Raw genomic sequence first — 22,824 nt, forward strand, 5'->3', positions numbered from 1 at the left:
TCCCTTTCTAGGGCTGAGAGAAAGTGACTGGCCCAAAGTGACTCAGCCGGCTTTGTGTCTAAGGCAGGACTAGAACTCATGGAATTTCCTGCCTTAATCACTAGACCAAACTGACTCTCACAATTGTCATTAGTTGTATACAATTTCTGGAATCAATGGTAGCTATGCTATAAAGCTGTTAGGAAAAGGCTAATCTATTATTCTTTGAATTATGCTCTATTTATCTTCATTCTACAAGGAAATTAAGTGACTGAAATTTAAATGGAGGTTAAGATATTTTGAGAATTTCTAGTTGTTTAGTTTGGCATGGTTTTATGTAATTATTTGGGAAATTATAGCAACAGAATAAAGAGGCATCTGGTAACTGCAGAGAAATTCTCACCTCTTAAAAGCCAATTGTGGCTGATCTTTATTTTTATTACTGTCATCTAAGGCAGCAATTATGCCAACTCTTCAGGATAAATCACTAGAATCCTATTTTATACAGTTTCACATACAAAAAGAGTAAAGAACTGAAGTCAACTTCATTTATGTTGCATTAATCATTCTACAAAACTATATATTGCCTGTCAAGTGCTTATGTATTTGTATACAGGTAGCCCTCAACGTACGACCACAATTGAGCCCAAAATTCATGTTACTAAGTGAAACATTTGTTAAGTGAGTTTTGCCCCATTTTATGATCTTTCTTGCCACTGTTGTTAAGTGAATTAGTGCAATTCTTAAATTAGTAACACAATTGTTAAGTGAATCTGGCTTCCCCATTGACTTTGCTTGTCAGAAGGTTGCAAAAGGGGATCACATGGCTCTGGGACACTGCAACTATCATAAATGTGAGTCAGTTGTCAAGCATCCAAATGTAAATCATGTGGCCATGGAGATACTGCAATGGTCATAAGTCACTTTTTTCAGTGCCGTTGTAACTTTGAACGGTCACTAAATGAACTGTTGTAAGTTGAGGACTACCTGTATACGAACATACTGCAATAACAAGTACATTAAAATGCAGGCTAAAATAATATTGAACAATAGCCTAAGGTGCAATGGAGTATTTGTTTTATTTTAAAGAGAAGATAGCCAAAGATTGCCATTAGAGGGCCGACTCTCTTCCTGGGTGTTATCAAAGAAACATCCATCAGATAGTAGCATTTGATAATGATGGTGATGATGTTATTACTATCTAATGATGCTTGCAAGAGCTCGGCATGTGTAGATAAAAAATATTTTCCTAATTATCCTAAGTACCTTGCTGCTTAAAATCTTAAGCGGTACCACCAAATGGTATTCTGCTGTCCCAATACAAGCCCCACCCCTTTTGGTCCTTTGCCATGATGTCCCATAGATGCCTGTATGGATTGAGCTAGTCACACGATGCTGCTTTTGTTACCATGTGACAAGTAAAACGGTACGGCATCCCTAATAAACACACCCAAGCATTGCTGGTGCCTCCACCGACTTCAGTATCATTCCCCATCCCCTAGTAAGGATGCAGTCCAGTCAGCCTATGGTGGTAGCCAGAAGACTGCCTGCATGCTCCTATTGAGACACAAGCACAGAGCTAGAAACCAAGCAGTGCTGAGGCCAACACTGTGAAGCCAAAGTCTTCCCGAGCTACTAATTGTGCTCTGCATACATATAAAACATATCTCCAATAATGTTTAGACAAGTGTATGTGGAAGAGAGGAATACACTTTTTGTAAAATAGAAAACCTGGAGCCTCTGGCCCCCCAGCTTAGATCAAACCCTGAGCAATAGTGGCCACAGAAATCAAACCAGACTTCTGGGAAGTCCTGCGAGCAACACTAAAACTCAGGTAAGAAGAAACAGGGTCATCCAGATTATAACCCTCATATCATTTAAGTCTGTCCGTCTGTCCATCCATCCATCCACCCATCTATTTATCTATCACATTTGTGAACTTCCCATCTCCTCAAAAAGGGATTCTGGGTGGTGTACAATAAAATAAATAAAATAAATAAGTAAAAAATAAAATTTCATTTGCAATCTAATAGAAAAGCACCTCATACTATAGACCTATTGCAATATTATAATAATTAGACTATTTCTTATGTATTTTAAAAAGACACAGGAATTGTTTTGGAACAAAAATGTAGCAGTCCTTTAGACTATAGTATGAAGATCCATTAGTTTAGCCTTCTCAATTAATGGAGTGATTCAAGTGGACAAATTCTTATATTAATTAATTTCATTCTAGTAATTGCTCTGTTTAAAATTCTTTTTGTTATAATTATCCTGATGGTTCTGCTGCTTACATGACAGATTTTTCCTGAGGCCAAACTCATACTTCAACAAAATCAATGTTCAAACAGCAGATAGAATATTTTGCACTTCTTTTGTTCATAAAAATACCATTCAACTTAACAAGCATTCGGGTAGCTAAATACATTTAAATGGAACATACTATTCCACTGCAAATTTCTGGTAGAGCATTCTGAGTAAGTACACTGCCTTACGTAAATGTTAAATATGCAGCAGCCAATGAATTTAAGAAAAGAAAGAAGTCCTAACTATTAGATAAGATCATTTTTTCCCTTTAATTTGCCAACACAAATGGTACCTTATCGTACATCCTGTTGAGTAGTCTTGGTACAACAGGAAAGATGGTGGGACGCAGAGCTTTCATGTCATCGGACAGCAAGCGAATATCCCCTTGGAAGAAGCCAATTCGACCCCCATGACAATACACTACAGACTGTAACGAAGGAAAAGGAAACAAATTAGTTCCTGTTTTTACCCAATAGGCCCCAAATGTGCCAATAGGCCCCACATCAAACCCATATACTACTCCTTAGGCATCTTTCTTATTGATGATACCAGAAAGTCACTACTAAATAACTTCTCATAAGACTATACAATAGTCTTGGCCATGTCATGTGCATAACAGAACAAGTGTTTTCTGTTCTACCATTAGGGGGCAGATATTCTATTAAAGAATCCAAGATTTGCTACCTTACAATACTCAGAAAGCCAGCCAAGATGGTTGATGGCTATCCACTCTATATTTTAAGTTCCATTAAAAAATTCAGCACTAGTTGTAGGGCAAACAACTAGCTGTGAAGTTCAGGAAAGACAGTCTTTGGAAGAGAGGTAGTAGTTCATTCCATGCTGTAAGTAATTTTTAACCATGGTTAAACTATGCAGAAAGAACCTAGTTTCTCTTTAATATTCTTCTTAGATTCAAGGGGGACAAAATCACCTTCTGTTTTAGATTAATAGCAATAGCACTTAGACTTATATGCTGCTTCACAGTACTTTACAGCCCCCTTTACAGCAGTTTACAGAGTCAGCATATTGCCCTCAACAATCTGGCACCTCATTGCCCACCTCGGAAGGATGAAAGGCTCAGGCAACCTTGAGGCAGTTGGGAAATTAAGTCCAATTAAGCATGTTTCTGAATCTTAAATTAAGGATAATTGTCACTATAATTAGTGGAAAGAGCTTTAAGCTACAGTTTGTGGAGATGGTTTGTTTTCATGAGTTGAATAGAATAGGGCCAGAGGTAGGGGTTCCTACTGGTTCGGCCAAGTAGGTAGTAACTCGGCCTGCCACGCCCATGAACCAGTTCTCTCGGTGGTGCCATAGGCGGTGCCATCTTGTTTTTTGCTTCTGTGCATGCACAGCTTTTTCTTAGTACTGTGCATGCACGCAAAGCATGTGTGCACGCAAAGCACATCCCTGAGCGAACCGGCAGTAGCAGCAGCCGGAACCCACCTCTGGATAGGGCATGGGTGAAGCCAGGCATAGGTGAGTCCTTCTTATAATGCTATACTATGATTCAATACAGTGTTTTTCAATATTGGCAACTTTGAAATGTGTGGATTTCAACTCCCAGAATTCCTCAGCCAGCATGCTTGTTGGTATCCAAACATCTTAAAGTTGCTAGGTTTGAAAAACACTGATCAAGTAGCACATCTGGGCCATCCCATTGCCTAGTCATCCCTTTTTTATTGTTCAGGAGGAGAAAATGTTGGCTTCCACTGACACTGAGGCCTTACCTGTACCATTCGCTCAAACATGTGTGCTAAAGGCAAATAGGAAATGTGTACATCCTCATATGTAGGAGACCACTGACTCTGGAAAAAAAAACACAACAGGGAGCCCCACAAGGCCTGGTCAGTCTAGGCAGATTCTTACCTGTATCACTCTCTCAAACATGTGAGCCAAAGGTAGGAACGAGATGAGTACATCGTCCTGTCTCGGAAAGATCACTTTCTGCAGATGAAGGGCATGGGAGACAGAAAGGAAAGAAACACTGACAGGAAGACACAACAAGAAAGTCATAAAACAATAAAAAGAAAAATGGCACCAAGAGGAGCAAAAGGGGGTAGAGATTATTATGTGAGAAAAGAGAACAGTGTTTGAAATAATGCGTTAGGCCACGACACCAATGGAGCTATGTTAGCAGGAGTGGTAAGTAACACAAGGATGTAATGCAGAGAGCTCTCTCCACTGTACAGGGCACCAAAGGTGTCCGTTCCTAATCACAGCAACCAAAATAACAATGTGTGCATCATATTATCTATCACTGACACAAATCCTGCCCTTTCATATTTGCATCATGACAATTACGCAATTGTGTAATTATGGAAGGAACTGAGTTTGCATCATGGCACATGTTTTATCCTTCAGCCCCCCTCCCCCTGATCTTCTCCAGACACCTGGGCAGGTATGTTCTGAGACTATTCAAGCATCTCTGATGCCAACTCAAAATGCCCGTTCCCAAGAACACTTCAGATACTTTTACTGCTTGGAGTTTTCCCCAAAGAAGTACCTTTTTTAAACAATTTTCAATAAAATTGACCAATTACTAAGCCACATGTTCAAATGTCGACATCCACATGGGTTAGGAACATATTCTAGACCAAGTCAAACCATTTACCTAGCAGACACGCTATTTGTAATGGAAGGACAGGATATTCATTTATTTATAGAAACTTCCATCTATTTATTTACTGAAACATTATTATTAAGATAATAAGATCCCTTTTTAGCACAAGCCACCCAGAGTCACTCTAATAGGGAGTAGGTGGCATATAAATAATAAAATAAATAAATAAATAAATAAAATGAAATAAAATAATAAAATGAAATAAAACAGCTAGCATTTGGACAATTACAATATCAAACTGCAAGACTTATCCTCTAGTAGAAGGAAATCTGTGGCCTATAATAACTGTTTGATCCCCAGGATCAGCTGTAATGTACAAGTGACAGATCAGTCACATATCAAGATAGGGCTGAAAAGGGTTCCTATGAAATCCTGGATAATTGGAGTTAAGTAGTGGTTTACATTGGGTTTCATTCTGGCTTAGTGCACTATGTGAATCCATCCATAATAGTTAAGTAGTATGTCTCAACAAGGCCACTGCAGCCTGTTTAATAAAACACAGTTAATCTGATTGAACCCAATTAGCATAAGGCAATCTCTGAGTCATAAACAGAATATAGCATGTGATGCTTTTATGAGGATGGGATATAACACAAAATTCATAGCCAAATAAATTCTATTTATCAGTCAGCCATTAAAGGCATGGGAATCCTTCCAAGTTTTTTTTTAATATCATGTTATAAAATTAACCTTGCTATCTTGCTTTTTGGGTGCCTGTTCATGCTTCCATGCTTTAAATTACACAGATCCTTTATTAACCCTTTTTGACTCCCTTTCCATTTTTATTTTTTCTTTAAAATGTCTAATATTTTTTAAAATGTATTTTTCTATTGCAGAAAATCAGTTTATGTACACTGCGCATTAAGGTGCTCATAGTGATCACTGTAGAAAGACCATTATCAGTTGGGAGCTGAAAGAGCTGGCATGAGAAAAAGTAACATCTAAATTTCTCTGACCCATTTTAAAAAAATGAAGACTTACAGTATACCTATTCTTGAAGTGGCCAGCAACATTTCATGGTTATGGTTCTAAATCCATTTTCTTTTCCCCAAACTGCTTTCTACACTAGATCAAAATTTAATCATGTTTCAAAAAGACCACTCAAAGTAACTCAAGTTTTAAGGCAATGTTAACTATAGTTACACTGATTTCGGTGTATCTGCCTGAACCATGCCCAAGCCTCAAGTCGGAATGATCCTTTGTTTGTTTGTTTACCCACCCTTCTTGCTAGGAAAAAAATATTTTAAATTCAAAAATCATCATTGGATTTTTTGCTACTAGCATTAATTCAGCACTTAAACCAATGGCATTGGAAATTACACTCATGACTCCCAAACAGTCTCCTAAGACAGTTTCCTATTTTGTAGGTGTTTCTATTTCCAAAATTATATAGCTCATTTTGTTGTCAGGTTTTAAAGTAAATAGAGTATTCACCTCTGTCACTTTCAAAAAACCTGAAAAATCAGCCACCACATTTCCATGAGTCAGCATAGCACCTTTTGGGTTACCTGGAAAATGGAGGAAGAAGAATCTTATCAAATAAATGTTCACATTTACCAGCTAAGGAACGTGGGCAAAAAAGCCAGTACCACAGATAATTCTTTCAAAAAAAATTTCTTATTTGCTAATATGAACTGGTCTTTGACAGGATGTGCATTGTCAGTCTTTAAATGCCAACTTAGCACTTACAGTTTAAGAAGTTTTCACCGTGACCCGTCAAAAGCGCGAACGTCATAAGCGCGCCGACAACACTGCAGCGCTAAAACCGCGATTTCAAAAGCGCGCCGACAACAGCGCGCCGACCGAAGCATGATTTCATTTAAGGTAAGATTTACAGTTAGGTTTAGGGTTAGGGTTAGGTTGAGGGTAAGGTTGAGGGTTACGTTACAGCGCGCTTCTGTCGGCACGCTTTTGTTGGCGCGCTTTAGGGCTAATTAGTCGCTAATTCGTTGTGCGGTTTTGTCACCACGCTTTAGACACCGCGGTTTAGTCAGGCGCGCTTTTGTTGTCCGCGCATTTGTGGTGGAACCGTTTTCACTGCTGTAGTATCAGTGAAGGAAAGATGGGTCAATCAAATAAGTCACTTCATATACACACAAAAGGCACTTTCAGGGACCCTGTCCGATATTTCCTAGGAACAATTATTGTTCAGATGTCGAAACTTGGTTCCCATAAGCTTTCCCCTCACTGAACTAACAGTGAAATCTCATCATCTACCTTAGGAAAGAACAGCTGCCATCTCTGCCCCTCATTTAAGGACAACATTTCTACCATGATAATTCTTTGGAAAACACACCCAATTTGGTAGAAGATGCTAAACAAGGATCCCGAGGCAGATCCACCCATCATTTCTCTGATGCTTGTTTTCTTTTCTTCTTTTTTGCCAATTCCCTTTTCCTTCAGTATGAGACTAGCACAAACTTTTAAGATGAAACTGAGGATGCTTTATTATAACCAGTCACATTTTAAGCATAACATATTTGAAATCACGTTGTTTGTTTCAGAGCTATCTTTGAAAACAATCAACTTCTACCAGGGTTCAAATGTTGATTTGTGTAAGAACTTTGTAAACAACCTGGAACTTAATGCAATCTTTCCACACCACTGTCAGTACAACCACAGCCAATTCTCCTAGTGCTATCTGATGGACAGCAACCAAGATATTTTCCTTCAAATATTTATAGGCTTGAAAGTATGAAGAAATGCATTAAATAAATGTAGTATTTCAGGGTCAGTAGGGATGGCAAGATTATTGCTCCCAACCAAGGACATTTCTTCAAAAGGAGAGGTAATGAAATGTGCTTTAAAAATCCAAATATATGACATTTGTCTTTGGCTTTTTCCGATTTTATTTTCTAAAGATCTTTTTTTGCTGCAAATAGGTAAAAGAATAATTTTCCAAATCTATACCTCAATAACAAAGCAGATAGATTTAGAAAAGAACTAATGAAAATATCTGAATTAAGTACATTCTACCATAGTGTGAGAAAAAGCCACGTATATGATTTTTCATTTGTCAAATTAAATAAATCAAATCGCAGTGATCAGAACTAGCATTATCAAGATCCAAGTAGCTAACATTCCAATATTTCGGGAAATACATTTTTACTGTGAAGGAAATAACCCTTCATTCCTCATGTATTTGACTGTCCATGGGATATTTAGATACCTTGCTACTTTCAAACTGGTTGGAAATTGCAATTGCTATACATATTGTTCCAAGTAAAAAATAATGAAGTAAAATAAAAGTAAAATAAAAGTAAAATAAAAGATCAACATGGGAGATATTTAGTAAAGTCACTCTAGGCAGAGTTCAAAGAACTTTGAATACAAAAACAGAATACAAGATTTTAATTCTAATATCCACTGGACCTGAAGTTAAATTCACAATGGGCCAAGTAGTCATTCAATCCGTGAATTTAACCAGCTATTTACCAGTATAAATGTTTTAACTTTTCAAAATATATGTCATCAGTCAGGGTGATAAGCATTTTGCATTTATATATACCATTATGTTTTTGTATCACCATCCCCCCAAATATTATAAAATATGTAAAAATAATCAAAATTAAAATGTATACATTTCTATTTACAAATATTTTAAATGGATCAAAAATACTTAAACTATAAACTACATTTATGCAAAATTTTATCAGCATTAAAGTGATACATTTTACCTGTGGTACCACTAGTAAAGCAGACAATTGATAGATCTTCTGGGCGAGGAGGCTAAAAAAATCATAAGAATAAGAAATACAATTTCTTGCATCAGATTTATCAGTTTCAAAAACAGAAATAATATTATCATTTTAATGCAATGATTTCCATAGGATGTTGCTCATCCCCACCCCCCAAAAAATCTGTTTCAAAATAAAGATAGACCTTACTTAACAACTGTCCTATTTAGTGAACATTCAAACTACAGTTGTACCTCAGAATGCATCATTAATTGTTTCCGGGACGACTTCCAAAATTGATGAGCACCAAACCATTTTTCCCATAAGGAATAATGTAATGAGTCACAAGGCAGTCAACAACAACAAGTTCTAGCTTGTGTGTTGAGTACCAAACAAACAATGAGTATTGGGACAAACTTTTTGCATCAAAATGCATTGAGTGCCAAATCTGATGAGTTTGAAAGCAACTGAGTACCAAGATATCACTATAAATGATGGCACAGAGAAAGCAAAATTTTACACTTACAACTGTTGCAGGGTTTCCACAGTCATGTGATTGAGATTTAAGCACTTCACAATGAGATTGTAAGTGCATCATGGTCATGTGATGTCTTGCTTCAACCACATCATTTAGCAATGGAGTTACCAATCCCAATTGGGGTTGAAGACTTTATGGTATGCACCTTTATTTGGGGTTGAGCTGGACGGAACCTAAAGAACACCTTGGCATCCCTTTTTGTAAGACAGCATAGACAGGGAGTCATCCTTTTCAGGTGCTGCATCAGCCGAGAGCCCAGAGAAGGGGTGGGGGTGTGGCCGCTGTTATCTGAGAGTCGTTAGTTCCTCGTAGGGTCCCTGCTCCGGAGATTGTCGGGTGTGAGTCTTTGCTGTTAAAGTTGGACCTCAAGGGTCAAGTGGGTCTGCTGCTAACGTACCTGCCTCCCAACAGCGTTGCAGCAGCCCTCCCCTCGCTCCTCGAGTCGGTAGCCGAGCTGGCAATTGAGTTCCCTAGGTTGATGGTCCTGGGGGACTTTAATTTGCCGTCGCTCGGTGAAAACTCTGATGGGGCGCAGGAGTTCATGGCTTCCATGACAGCCATGGGCTTGACCCAAGTAATTCGGGGCCCAACCCATTCGGCGGGACACATGCTTGACCTCGTATTTCTCTCGGAGCAGTGGATTTGTGATCTTGGTCTGAGGGGGAGTGACATCATACCCCTGTCGTGGTCAGACCATTGCCTACTGAGGCTCGACTTCCGGAGGCCAAACCCCCACTGTAGGGAGGAGGAACCGACCAGGTGGTTCCGCCCCAGGCGTCTTATGGAGCCGTTAAGGTTCCAGACAGAGCTTGGGGTTATTCCTGACACTTTCGCCCACAGTCCGGTGGAGACTCTGGCTGCTGCGTGGCACTCGGCAGCGTCGGAGGCCCTCGACCGGATTGCGCCACTGCGGCTCCTCCGAGGTGGCGGATCCCGGAGACCCCCTTGGTTTACCGAGGAACTCCGGGAGATGAAGCGCCGGAGGAGATGCCTAGAGCACCGTTGGAGGTCCGATAAGTCCGAATCGAACCGGGCAATGGTAACCGCCTGCACCAGGGAATACACCAGGGCACTTAGGGCAGCAAAAAGATCGCACATAGCCACCCTGGTAGCATCCGCTGAGTCCCGTCCAGCCGCCCTGTTTAGGATAACCCGCTCCCTACTGAACAAAAGGGAGGCGGGGGAACCCTTGCAGGGCAGAGCTGAAGAATATGCCCAATTCTTAGCGGACAAAATTGCTCGGTTTCGGTCGGACTTGGACTCCACCCCTGCAGTTCCAGCCGAGGCGCAAGGGGACCAAGTAGAACAGCTCTGGGTTGAGTTTCAGGACGTTACCCCCGGGGATGTGGACAAGGCCATGAGAGCTGTAAGTACCTCCACCTGCGTCCTGGATCCGTGTCCCTCATGGCTGGTTACTAACTGCAGTGAGGTGACACGAGGCTGGATCCAGGCGGTTGTAACCGCCTCCCTTCGGGAGGGGAACTTCCCCGCCACATTGAAAGCGGCGGTGGTGAGACCCCTCCTGAAGAAACCATCCTTGGATCCAGCTGTTCTTAATAGCTATCGTCCAGTCTCCAACCTTCCATTTCTGGGGAAGGTTGTTGAGAAGGTGGTGGCCTTCCAGCTCCAACGGTCCTTGGAGGAAGCAAACTACCTAGACCCCTTCCAGTCAGGCTTCAGGCCCGGTTACAGCACAGAAACCGCTTTGGTCGCATTGATGGATGATCTCTGGAGAGCCAGAGATGAAGGACATTCCTCCATCCTGGTCCTCCTTGACCTCTCAGCGGCTTTCGATACCATCGACCATGGTATCCTTCTGCGACGACTGCGGGAGGTGGGAGTGGGAGGCACCGTGCTACGGTGGTTCTCCTCCTACCTCTCGGACAGGTCACAGTCGGTGTTAGTGGGGGGGCAGAGATCGTCCCCTAGGCCCCTAAATTATGGGGTGCCTCAGGGCTCGGTCTTATCCCCCCTACTATTCAACATCTACATGAAACCGCTGGGAGAGATCATCCGCAGGCACGGGATTAGATACCATCAATATGCGGACGATACTCAATTGTATCTGTCCGCCCCGTGCCAACTCAATGAAGCGGTGGACGTGATGTGCCGGGGCCTTGAGGCCGTTATGGACTGGATGAGGGTTAACAAGCTTGTGCTCAACCCAGAAAAGACCGAGTGGCTGTTGTGTTTCCCTCCCAAAGATTTGGCTACTATTCCACCACTCAGGCTGGGGGGTCAAATTTTATACCCCTCAGAGAGGGTTCGCAACTTGGGAGTCCTCCTGGATCCACAGCTGTCATTTGACCACCACTTAACGGCTGTGACCAGGGGGGCGTTCGCCCAGGTTCGCCTGGTGCGCCAGTTGCGACCCTACCTGAATCGGGAGGCTCTCACAACAGTCACTCGGGCCCTTGTGACCTCTAGGCTGGAATACTGCAATGTGCTCTACATGGGGCTGCCCTTGAAGAGCATCCGGCGACTTCAGCTAGTGCAGAATGCAGCCGCGCGAGTGATTGCGGGTGCACCCCGATTCACCCGCATTACACCTATCCTCCGCGAGCTGCGCTGGCTACCTGTTGATCTCCGGATGCGCTTCAAGGTGCTATTAATCACCCATAAAGCCCTACATGGCAGTGGATCTGGATACTTGAGAGACCGCCTTCTGCCAATTACATCCCTGCGACCGATAAGATCCCATAGATTAGGCCTCCTCCGTATTCCATCGGCCAGCCAGTGTCGGCTGGCAACTACAAGGAGGAGGGCCTTCTCAGCAGTAGCCCCGACCCTTTGGAACGAGCTCCCCGTGGAGATCCGTACCCTCTCCACCGTCCAGGCCTTCCGCATAGCCTTAAAGAACTGGCTCGCCCGTCAGGCCTGGGGATAGGATAGTTGCCCCTCCCGAATGATGAATGTATGTTGTTTGCTATTTTATTACATGTTTGTCCTACTGTCTGTATTCCCCCCCTTCCCAGTTTTTGTGTGAGCCGCCCTGAGTCCCCTCAGGGAAAAGGGCGGCCTACAAATTCTAATAAAATTCTAAATTCTAAATTCTTTATCCAGAGACTGATAACTATGCTGAGGCTGTCATCCTGTCTTCATCTGCATTGTACACAAATCACACACACACACACACACACACACACACACACACAAACACACAGAGGTGGGGGGGAGGGAGGCTAGACTAGAGTACCTCTGTATGTACTCTGGAGGGTGAAACTGCCATCTCAGCATTGGATTTGAAGGTGAGGGAAACTTCTGAATAGGGCTAATAAGATATCAGAGACCCAATACCTTCAGAATCCAGTTTGGATTTTTTGTGTTTTTGTTGTTTTTAATTCTCAGCTTACATTTTGTTCATGAAAATATTCAGAGGGGAAGTTCTTGGAATCACCAAATTGAATAACTTCTATTCACAAGAATGGAAGTCATTCATCTTGCAGACATCTCCCACTCTTATTTCTGCACTTATGTTAATCCTTTACCTGAAGATTACAGAAACCAAAATTCAGCCACTTACATGCCAAATTCTAATGATGTAATATCAGTTTTTTGTGGAGTGGGGAGAAGAGTAGGGAATATTAAGTATGGGAATAAGATAAATTCACCTCATTGGTGTTTTCTGTTCCTAATCACTGATTGATGGATTGACTTCAAAAACATGTACTGCCAAATATCCAGTTATATAAAAAGTATCCAATAATTAATTTTTGGAGCATTTTTCTCAGAATCCTCATATTGGTTGTAAATCATAAACTGTTAGAGTCACACAAAAGCAGACCTTTTCTGCACAGAAAAGTTTGTCACATGACGTTCATACTAGCAAGACACCCAGCTTCTGCTCAGTAAGATTCTCCCATGGCAGTAGAAAACAGCATCACATAATTATTTTCTATTTTAGTCCTGAACATGGCAAATATCTCACATGAAGATACAGGAATTCTCCATATAAAAACATTCATGTGCTGGGCAATTCTGGTGTCTCTTTTCTGAATGAACAGTCAACATTTTTTAAAATGCTGTTTCCCTGTATCCCTGAAGTATTATTTATAAGCAGCTTATTGAAAAATTTACAAAACATCTGTACCACTAAATTTGGAATGTGAACAAATAACCCAGATAATCTTGTATTATTTTCATTCTTTCCTTGAATGCTTATGGTGTATTTAGCCGTTTGTTTATGAGAAAATACTAAAGATAGAAAAGGATGGATTATACTCACTACAGGAGCATGCCAGAATTCCCGACCACAGTTCTGAAGAATACAAGAAAATAATCATAATTCGTATTTGTGATAATATGTGAGCAGTTCTCTGGCCTGACTATTGCTGTTTACCTCTTTAAACTTACATCATGCTGTGATATACTGACAAAACTGGACTAATAAAGCAGTTTTATCAAATTTAGGTTTTTTAAAACATTATTAACTGAGTACTACTTTGGTGTAATGGTTAAGACATCAGGCTAGAACCAGGAGACTGAGCATTCTAGTCTTGCCTTAGGCACAAAGCCAGCTAAGTGATCTTGGGCCTTTCCCTCTCACTCAGCTCTAGGAATCACTCAAAGGCAAACCCCTTTCTAAAAAACTTTGCCAAGAAAATGGCAGGGACTTCTCCATACAGCTACCAAGAGTTAACACTGATTCAAAGGCATTAAAACAAATCAAATTGGTACTTATTAACTTTGTCTTGTCTTTGTTTTTTTTAATAGTCTTTTTTTAGCATATTAAAAATACATTTATTCTCACCGCTTAAAACAGTTTTTCATTTGACAAAAGTATAAAATAAGATCAAATAAAACACTGGAAAAGAAACGCACCTCTACTTCCAGCATAGCCTGGATTTGAACTCCACATCTTTGTCCTCTTTCTTTAAGGTCCTTTTCAAAGGGGTCCATCAAAATAATTAATTTCAAGCCTGGTGTTTGTTTTCTTTCTACATGTTCTAGCAGGACTGTGGCTTTTTCAAGTTTATCACAAACTACTATAGAAATATCAGCTAATAAGATAAATCAAATGATACGGGTAACTATATTAAAATACAAACACATTTTTATTTACAAATCACAAGCCATCTAAATTGTGTGACATTTATTCAAAGAAGAATATATATCAAGTACTGAAAATTACAATCCTCTAATCGCCAATCACTGCAAATGTATTCTTATTTCAATTGTGTATAAGAGGTACGTACTTTTTAAATTCTGAATCAATACATTCCCAATTTCCCAGCCCTAGTTCTTTCTCCCTCTAGTCTGGATTATTCTAGCTTTAAAATAGTAAAATTTAGAAGGGACCTATACTGAGGAATTGACGAATTCCTGAATCTATAAGCTGTAATCAAAATGAGCTTCAGAACTCATAATAAATTAAAACCAGTTCATAACTGTTGTGTTCTAAAATAATGGTTGATAGCTTAAATAATTCTTACCCAAATTGTTGGGGGCAATATGCTGATGCTGTAAACTGCTTAGAGAGGGTTGTAAAGCACTGTAAAGCAGTATATAAGTCTAAGTGGTAGTGCTATATTTTAAAGTCAGAAAAGAAATGGCAAGTATTTCTGATATCATATTAGTTGTGTGAATGGTTACAGAAATTATATTTTAATTTAACTATGTAAAACATAAGATATTTATCCCTAGATTATCAATCAGACTTTCTCAACCTGGTCTCTCCAAAGGTCATAATGATGCATAAACTTCAAAAGCTGCAGAAAAGGCTTAAAACGTAGAATTTTTAAACAGTTAATTCCCATACTGGAAATCTCATCTGGATTTTAAGATCTAAATTTGATACCTGAACCTTAATTCTCTGCTATAATTCTAATTACATAGGCTTTTTTAAAAATGTAAAAAAAAATATTTTGAGTAAAATGTTATTTCTTTAGATTTTAGAATAAGGACCTTTTCAGGGAAGAAACAGAGAAAGAAAGCTACATGGTTTTCTAGGATTCATGTGGTCCATGTAATTCTGCAGATATTAAATGCAGAGATGTAGTAAAATGGCAAATAGTAAAAATCCATACAGGGAAACCACAACCATGGAATAGGTATAGCAAGCCAGCTCAGAAATGATCCACTGGAAGAAGATGATAAAAGATATAAACAGGATGATCTTGATCCTTCTTCTAATATTTCATTGAGGAATCAAATTGAAAGGAACATTTGCTACTGAAATACATATTTTGAACAATCAGACTCCTGCTTAAGAAACCAAAAAGTATTTGAAGAATTTTTCAAACAAATCTATTCTCTTTACCTGTATTAATAATATAACGAATGGATCCAGGGCCTAATGTATCATACAGGGGAACCACAACCATGGAATAGGTATAGCAAGCCAGCTCAGAAATGATCCACTGGAAGAAGATGATAAAAGATATAAACAGGAAGAAATGTGAATACAACGAGTCTGGAAATAAGGTTACGCTTCTTGCAGTCTCACCTCTGGACGGTTTTGGGCAAAGACTCCAATAAATTGGTTTGGTGATGATTTGCATCCCTTTTGGAGTAAGCCTGATCCCAATGCTTCTGCTCTTTCAGCAACCTGAAAGTGGAAATAAAGCACATTGAATTGCCTGGTGGAATTCATTGAGACATTTCCACAAGCTATTTTTTTCCACTCCCTTTCGACTTAACACAAAATTGAGAATTGTATTATCAATTAATTTAGTTGTTTTCTAAACTCAACGCAGTCCCAGCTTTACTTCTTTTTTAAGAAAGCACCTACCTCTCTGGTTTCCAATTACTTCATTTCTAGGTGATTTAGAGATGGACTGTATAACGGTATAGGTAGTCCTCAACTTACAGTCTCAATGGAGCCCAACATTTCTGTTGATAAGTGAATTTTGCCCCATTTTACAACCTTTTTTGCCACAGTTGTTAAGTGAATCACTGCAGCTGTTAAATTACGGTAGTAACATGGTTGTTAAGTGATTCTGGCTTCTTCATTGACTTTGCTTGTTAGAAGGTTGCAAAAGATGATCACATGATCCCAGGACATTTGCAACCATCATAAATATGAGTCAGTTGCTAAGCGTCTGAATTTTGATCATGTGACCATGGGGATGCTGCAATAGTTGTAAGTGTGAAAAATGGTCATAAATCTCTTGTTTCAGTGCCATTGTAACTTCAAAAGGTGATTAAATGTCACTACTGCAGGCACAGTCCACTCAAAAAAGTGCTTCTTACAAACTAAATAATAGATGAGGATTACTATTTACCCTATACAGTAGATTTTGAGTATCTTGGGTGTGGGGAAAATATATCAGCAGTCCCTATAATATAATATTCTGTTCTGTTAATGTAATCATCTCTAACCAGATACTTATCTTCCTTAGTTATCCAGATCAGGGTGCAGTAGAAAAAATATTTCACATTACAGTTCCATTTTTACTGTTGTTCAGTTGGTTCTTACCTGATATGCCCCTTCTCTGGGGAGGTGGAGACAGCGGTCATGCATGGGTTAACTCAGCCAGTAACCAATAGGACTGAGTCTACCAAAGTGATGTCATTGCCTCCCACTTTCTTGTCAAAGGAGATAAGTAGACTGCTGTGTGCTATTCGATTGCTCTCAATGCCTTGATGCTCCAGCATTTCTTCAAGAACTCCCTCTGCGAACTAGGCCAGATCCTTAAAGGGTGGGGATGACGCTGTGTCCAACTGCCCAGAGAAGGGGCGTATCAGGTAAGTACCAATGTCCCATTCTCCAAAGTTGGTGGAGACAGCAGTCATGCATGGGACGTACCAAAGCTAGGCCTGTCCCCGGGTGGGAATGAGACTGGACTAGGAGCTTGTAGAGGGAAGAACTTGTTGAAGAACCCACCAACCGAATGCCGCATCCGCCGAAGCGTGTCTATCCACCTTATAATGGATAAAGGGAGTAGGAGTAGTCCAGGTGGCCGCCTTGCAGATCTTCTCCACTGAGGCCTGCGCCGTGATGTTGGATGGAGTGAGGTGATGTGCCAGGTAAGCTCTTGAAATGGCAGATCGAATCCAGCACCCAACCATAGATGAAGCTTTTAGCCCCTTATTTGTGGGATGGAAAGACACGAAGAGAGCTTTGGTGCGCCTGAAGAATACCGTCTTGGCGATATAGATCTTAAGAGCAAGTCTTACGTCTAACCTGTACCATTTGCGTTCAAGTCTGTGAGAAGGATTAGGGCAGAAATTTGGAAGAGTGAGGTCTAGAGATCGATGAAAAGCCGAATTTACCTTTGGAACAAAGGTGGGATCAAGGCGAAGGACCACATGGTCCAGCTGAAATACACACAGGTCTGATCGGATTGAAAAGACCTCCAGTTCCGAGATCCGTCGTGCTGACGTGATGGCCACCAAAAAGGCTGTCTTCAGTGTAAGGTGATACAATGAGACTGACATGAGAAGCTTGAAGGACGGTTGAGTGAGAAACTCAAGTACTTTGGCTAGATCCCACGAGGGGAAACGGTGTAGACGCACTCTTAATGAAGCGGCAGGCATAAGGGTGCAAGGAGAGGGATTCATCTCGGTGAAGAGAGAGAACCGAAGAGAGAACTGACACCTGTAACTGAAGAGTGTTTGGCGAGAGCCCTTTATCAAGCCCTGTTGCAAGAACTCCAAAACCTGGGGAACTGAAGCCTCCAGGGAGATGGCATCTCGAGAAAGGCACCAAGTAATGAAAGTCTGCTACGTTGATTCGTAGATTCTGTTAGTGGCAGCAAGAAGCCTGAATAGTTCGAATTACAGTCTCAGAAAGGTTAGCCACCCTCAAGATCACCCGCTCAGCCTCCATGCGGTTACGCGGAGCCAGGACAGGTCAGGATGGTGAATGGATCCCTGATGAAGAAGGCACGTTATCATTGGAAGCTGCCACGCTGGGCCTACTGAGAGATTGATCAGGTCCGCATACCAGGGTCGGCACGGCCAATGGGGGGAGATTAGGATGAGCTAGGCCTCTTCCTCTATCATTTTCCAAATCACCCTCTGTATCAGGGGGAAGGGAAGGAAGGCGTACAGGAGACCGTGAGGCCACCTGCACCCTAAGGCGTCCATCCCTTCCGCGCCTGGTGTCTTGTAACGAGACAGATACCTGGGCAGCTGCATGTTGGATGCTGTTGCGAATAGATCTAGCACCGGAGTCCCGTACTTGGATGACAGCTGTTTGAAGATGCGCCGGGCTTCACTCAGGCTCCACTCTGCAGGATCAATTGTTGTGCAGCTCAAACAGTCTGCCCGGGTGTTGTGGGTGCCCGAGACGTATTTGACGTGGAGAGAGAGAAAATTGGCCTCCGCCCAGCTCCCTAGGTGAAAGGCAGACTCCATGAGAGATACTGGCCTTGTCCCCCCTTAACGGTTGACGTGTGCCTTGGCTGTTGTGTTGTGTGTCCGAATCAGCATGTGTGTGTTGCGAAGTGAGGATTGGAAATGAAGGAGAGCCAGATGAATGGCCCTCAACTCTAGCCAATTCATACTTTGGGAAAGGTCAGAATTGGGCCAGAGACCCTGAGCCACTTGATCCTCCAGGTGAGGGCCCCATCCCGTTAAGCTCACGTTTGTTGGAGACGTTGGAGACATGGAGGTTCCTTGAAGAGGGATCCATGAGAAATGGCCGGGGAAATCCACCAGTCCAGAGATTGGATTATCTCTGGAGTCAACCTGACTTTCACTAGGGAACAGCTGCTGTTGGTTTTCTGGAATGGCAGAAGAAACCACTGAAGGCAGCGGCTATGAAGCTGTGCCCAAGGAACAATGGAGAAGCATGAGACCAACTTCCCCAGCAATTGAGACAGCTGGAGAAGAGGGACCAGCTATCTCCTCTGCACCTCGTTGGCCAAGTCTCTGAGTCTGATCTGGCATTCCCGAGACAGGAAGACCTTCCCCTGAAAGGAATCGATAAGGACTCCTAAGTGTACTAGACGTGAGGTGGGGACAAGGTGACTCTTCTCCTGATTGATGGAGAATCCTACCCCCTGAAACACCTGTAAGGTGTCCTGGAGATTCTGAAGAGCCTGGTTGTGTGACCTGGACAACAAGGGGATGTCATCCATGATCCGAATGGGTCTGGCTTGCAAGTGGGTTGCTACACCTGACAGGAGTTTGGTGAAAACCCTTGGGGCTGATGACAGCCCGAAGGGGAGGGCCCGATACTGAAAGTGACGGCCTGCAAAGACAAAGCGTAGGAACCATCTGTGTTGCCTGTGAATGGGCATGTGGAGGTAAGCCTCCGTGAGATCCACTGATGTGAGGAGATCGGGTTTGCGTACACTCTCTAGGATTGACAGGAGAGAGTGCATTTTGAATCTCCTGTACCTGATGAATCGATTTAGAAATTTGAGATTGAGGATTGCTCTCCAGTTCCCTGAAGACTTTGGCACGATAAAGAGACTAGAGTAAAACCCGCACCCCACCTGACCTGGAGGCACAGGTTGAATAGCCCGAATGTGGAGCAGATGATGGATGGCCTGCTCTCCTAGGAGCCTCTTGTGAGGATCCCTGGAGGTAGAGCACGTGACAAAGTGGAGGGTTGAAGAGCAAGTCCAAGGAAAGGCTGAATCTGATAGTGGACCTGACCCACGCGTCATTGGTGATGTCGTCCCAATGATCCCCGAAGGTTGCCAGACGTCCCCCGATCGGAAGATCCTCCAGGCAGTCACTTCTGCCTCTTAATAGGGGCGGTGGGTATTGGAATCTCTGGTTGTTTCTGCCTGATCTGTTGGAGAAGGAGGTGCCCTGTCTGGGAGGAGCCTGAGGTTGGAGATGGGAGTTGGACGAGCTCCCGTCCTGACCACGAAAGGGCTGCCTACGATAAAAGGACTGATTCCGACCCTCCTGCTTCTTAGTGGCCGGTTGCAGGACCTTCGGCTTATCCTTGGACTCTACTAGTAGAGGTTCTAAAGTAGGACCAAAGAGAAGGGAGGAAGAATAGGGAAGGAGGCAAGCCTCCACTTGGCTCAATCTTCCGCCTGCCACTGCATCAGCCAAAGGATATGGCGGGTGGTGATAGTGGATGCTATGGCTTTGTACGCGAAACGAGCCGCATCTAAGGAGGTATCTGCGATGTATTCTAGGGACGCCTTCAATTTATTAATGTCCCTGCGAGCCCTAGAATCCCCAGCCAGAAGTGTCCCTTGAAGTTGTCTTAGCCATAAGAGAGCACAGCGACTAAAGAAAGAAGCAGAGGTAGCTGCCCTGACGGCCCAGGCCGAAACCTGATGTCCCTTGACCAGAGTTTATTCTATTCACTTGTCTTCAGGGCGAAGAGCTTCCTCATGAGCTGCCAAGGCTGCGTTAGGAGAGGAGAGGCTAACTATAGGTAAGTCAATAGAAGATACCTCTAGAGCCTTGGTGAGTTCTGGTACCACATTACACAGCCATTTGTCCAAGGTATTGGGAAGGGGGCCTGTACCTGGTGATGCCCATTGGTTCTGGACCACATCTATGAAGAGTCTGGGCGATGGAATCACCTCCTTTTCCACCATAGGCTGGATGAAGAAGGGGTAAGTGGTGTCAGTCTTGTCCGTTCCCATTCCCTGAGGAGTCTTGAGTGAAGGGATGCCAGTGATCTTCTTGGCCTTAAAGAGAAGAGACTGAAAGACAGCAGGTTTAAAGAGACCAACAAAGGTAGGAGATTCGGGGGGAAGGCCCCCGTCTTCCGAGAGATCTGAATCTCTTGAGGGTATTCCTCCTCTCTGAAAACCGATGGTTGACTGGACATGCCAGGCAACTCATGCGATGAAGAAGCCGAGCTATCACTATCCCTGCGTCTGGAACCAGAAGAAGAAGCAGACCTGTGTGGAGTGGAATGGTTAGACGACCTGTGTTTAAGTCCTGCTGCTATGCCTCGTTCGATGGCCCCAGATATGATATCAGCCATGCCAGGTGAGTAAGAACGGCGGCAGGATGCAGGAAAGATGTCCTCCTGGTAGAGGGGCTCCTCATCAGGAGTGACACTCCTGCCACCCTCTGATTCATCCCCACTGCAGGCCAGATCACCCGTGCCCCTGGCTTCTTCAGGTTGGATAATGGATGCAGCAGGGGAAAGATCATTCTCTGAATCAGAAGACAGGTCAGGAGGAGGACTAGGATGAACAGACCTCTGAGGCTGAAACAGATTCTGTGTTTTTGGTCTTGCCTCTGGCTTTTTTAGGGAGGATGGCATTGCCATCCTCCCGAGAAGGTGGATTGGCTGTATTCCTGTGATTAGACCTGGGAGGCTTGGAAGGGGGCTCAGTGAGGGGAGCCTCTGGGGCAGGCCTGCGCCTATGGGTTCTGGATGGAGTGGGCTCAGTGGTGGGAGCAGGGGCCAAGGCAGGTGGAGGCACTTGTGGCTCATGGGCAGGAGAGGAAGCCATTGCTTGTACTCACGACTTGTTGTCTGAAGGAGGGAGTCAAAATGGCCACTGGAGCTTCTTCGTGCCAAAACAAAATGTCCGTTGAGGCTACAGAGCCTATGGGCCGGGCGCCATGAGGTAGCAGAAGCTGCAGAAGAGATGAGGGCATTGATGGCCCTGCGGAGAGGCTGCAGAGGTGATGGCGGCGGCAGCGGAGGTCTAGCGGCAGCAGGAGTGCTGAGTAGCGGCGGCCGTGTGCAGCGGTAGTTTCCCAGTGGCGGTGTTTGGTGGCAATGAAGAGCCAGCAGAGGCGGCATCACTGAGCGGAGCCTCCAATGGCCAGTGCTAGGCAGCGCTGCATCCAGGGAAGCCTTTGTAAGCCGCAGACTAGGTCAGGAGGGTGAAGCCTCGAAAGAAGCCCTGGCAGTCCCTCTCAGTAGCCCTGGGGCTAAGTGAGAGCCCTGGCTCCGAGAGGAGCTATCAGCCACGAGTCTTCCAAGTAATTCCCAGTAATTTAGAAGCCAATTTTTTTGAGGAAAGCCAATTAAAACCAATTAGAGTAGCAAATTCAGTATTTTTAAATAGATAAGTTGAGGAGAGAGCAATTAGCACAGCCAGTTCTGATTGAACTGAGTCTAAAAAAGCGGGAGGACACTCCTTAGAGGCGATGACATCACTTTGGTAGACTCAGTTCTATTGATTACTGGCTGAGTTAACCCATGCATGACCGCTGTCTCCACCAACTTTGGAGAAAAAGTAATACTATCAATCTTACCTCTTTATAGGATAACCATTGATAAGGCTGATTAGATTTCCTAAATCCTAAGCAGGGACCATTTTCTGGAGGGGAAAAAAAAACGACATCAGGAGTAGTTAAGTGTGATAAGCCATTTTCAAAGCTGCTTAATAATGCATTTCCTGTTGGCCTATGTATATCTCAGCAGGACAGCATATTTAAAAATAAACCAGTGCTATGTCAGCCATCCAAGAATTTGTATCAAGGATCATCAAACACAAAGGACAGTTATCTTGACAAATGGGATTTTATTTTATTTTTACAATTCCAGCAATGCCAATTTTATTTTTGAAGTAAGACCCTCCTATGACATGAAGCACACCTACTCACTTAACATTTAGCTTTTTTTCTATAATATTACAATGTGTTAATCAAAATTGGCTTCCATTCTAAATAATATCCCATTGCTTTGGTATGTCCTATAAAATAATCAATATTCATGAAAACCATGGTAGAGCTGCTTTATGTCAGAAGGAGCGGTCATGACCTTTACTAGTTATAAAATTATTAAATTTTATTTAATTATACATTTTATTAAAATTTAATTAAATTCATACATCTAATTCGTCAGATGTATGAAATTAGTTGGAAAAGGT

General features: G+C 42.7%; 1 protein-coding gene across 4 annotated transcripts in view; it reads right to left on the reverse strand.

The window, feature by feature from the left end:
- The window catches only part of ACSL6 (acyl-CoA synthetase long chain family member 6), a 93,806-nt gene that overhangs the window by 12,894 nt on the left and 58,088 nt on the right, over nucleotides 1-22,824 (reverse strand). For 2 of the 4 annotated variants that reach the window (XM_014051992.2, XM_014051994.2), the window contains exons 4-12: nucleotides 22,208-22,272; nucleotides 15,570-15,671; nucleotides 15,384-15,483; nucleotides 13,946-14,124; nucleotides 13,350-13,382; nucleotides 8,587-8,638; nucleotides 6,344-6,417; nucleotides 4,156-4,233; nucleotides 2,579-2,713 (exon numbers count right to left, since the gene is read on the reverse strand). In XM_014051992.2, the coding sequence (XP_013907467.2) occupies nucleotides 2,579-2,713; nucleotides 4,156-4,233; nucleotides 6,344-6,417; nucleotides 8,587-8,638; nucleotides 13,350-13,382; nucleotides 13,946-14,124; nucleotides 15,384-15,483; nucleotides 15,570-15,671; nucleotides 22,208-22,272 (818 nt within the window). Of the gene's footprint in view, nucleotides 1-2,578; nucleotides 2,714-4,016; nucleotides 4,095-4,155; nucleotides 4,234-6,343; nucleotides 6,418-8,586; nucleotides 8,639-13,349; nucleotides 13,383-13,945; nucleotides 14,125-15,383; nucleotides 15,484-15,569; nucleotides 15,672-22,207; nucleotides 22,273-22,824 lie in introns of all 4 variants that reach the window. The other 2 variants (XM_014051993.2, XM_014051996.2) reach the window with 2 other exon arrangements.

The sequence above is a fragment of the Thamnophis sirtalis genome, unplaced genomic scaffold (assembly GCF_051295495.1).
Source record: "Thamnophis sirtalis isolate CommonGarterSnake01/CBP01778 unplaced genomic scaffold, rThaSir2_p1.2 scaffold_3, whole genome shotgun sequence".
Lineage (NCBI taxonomy): Eukaryota > Metazoa > Chordata > Lepidosauria > Squamata > Natricidae > Thamnophis > Thamnophis sirtalis.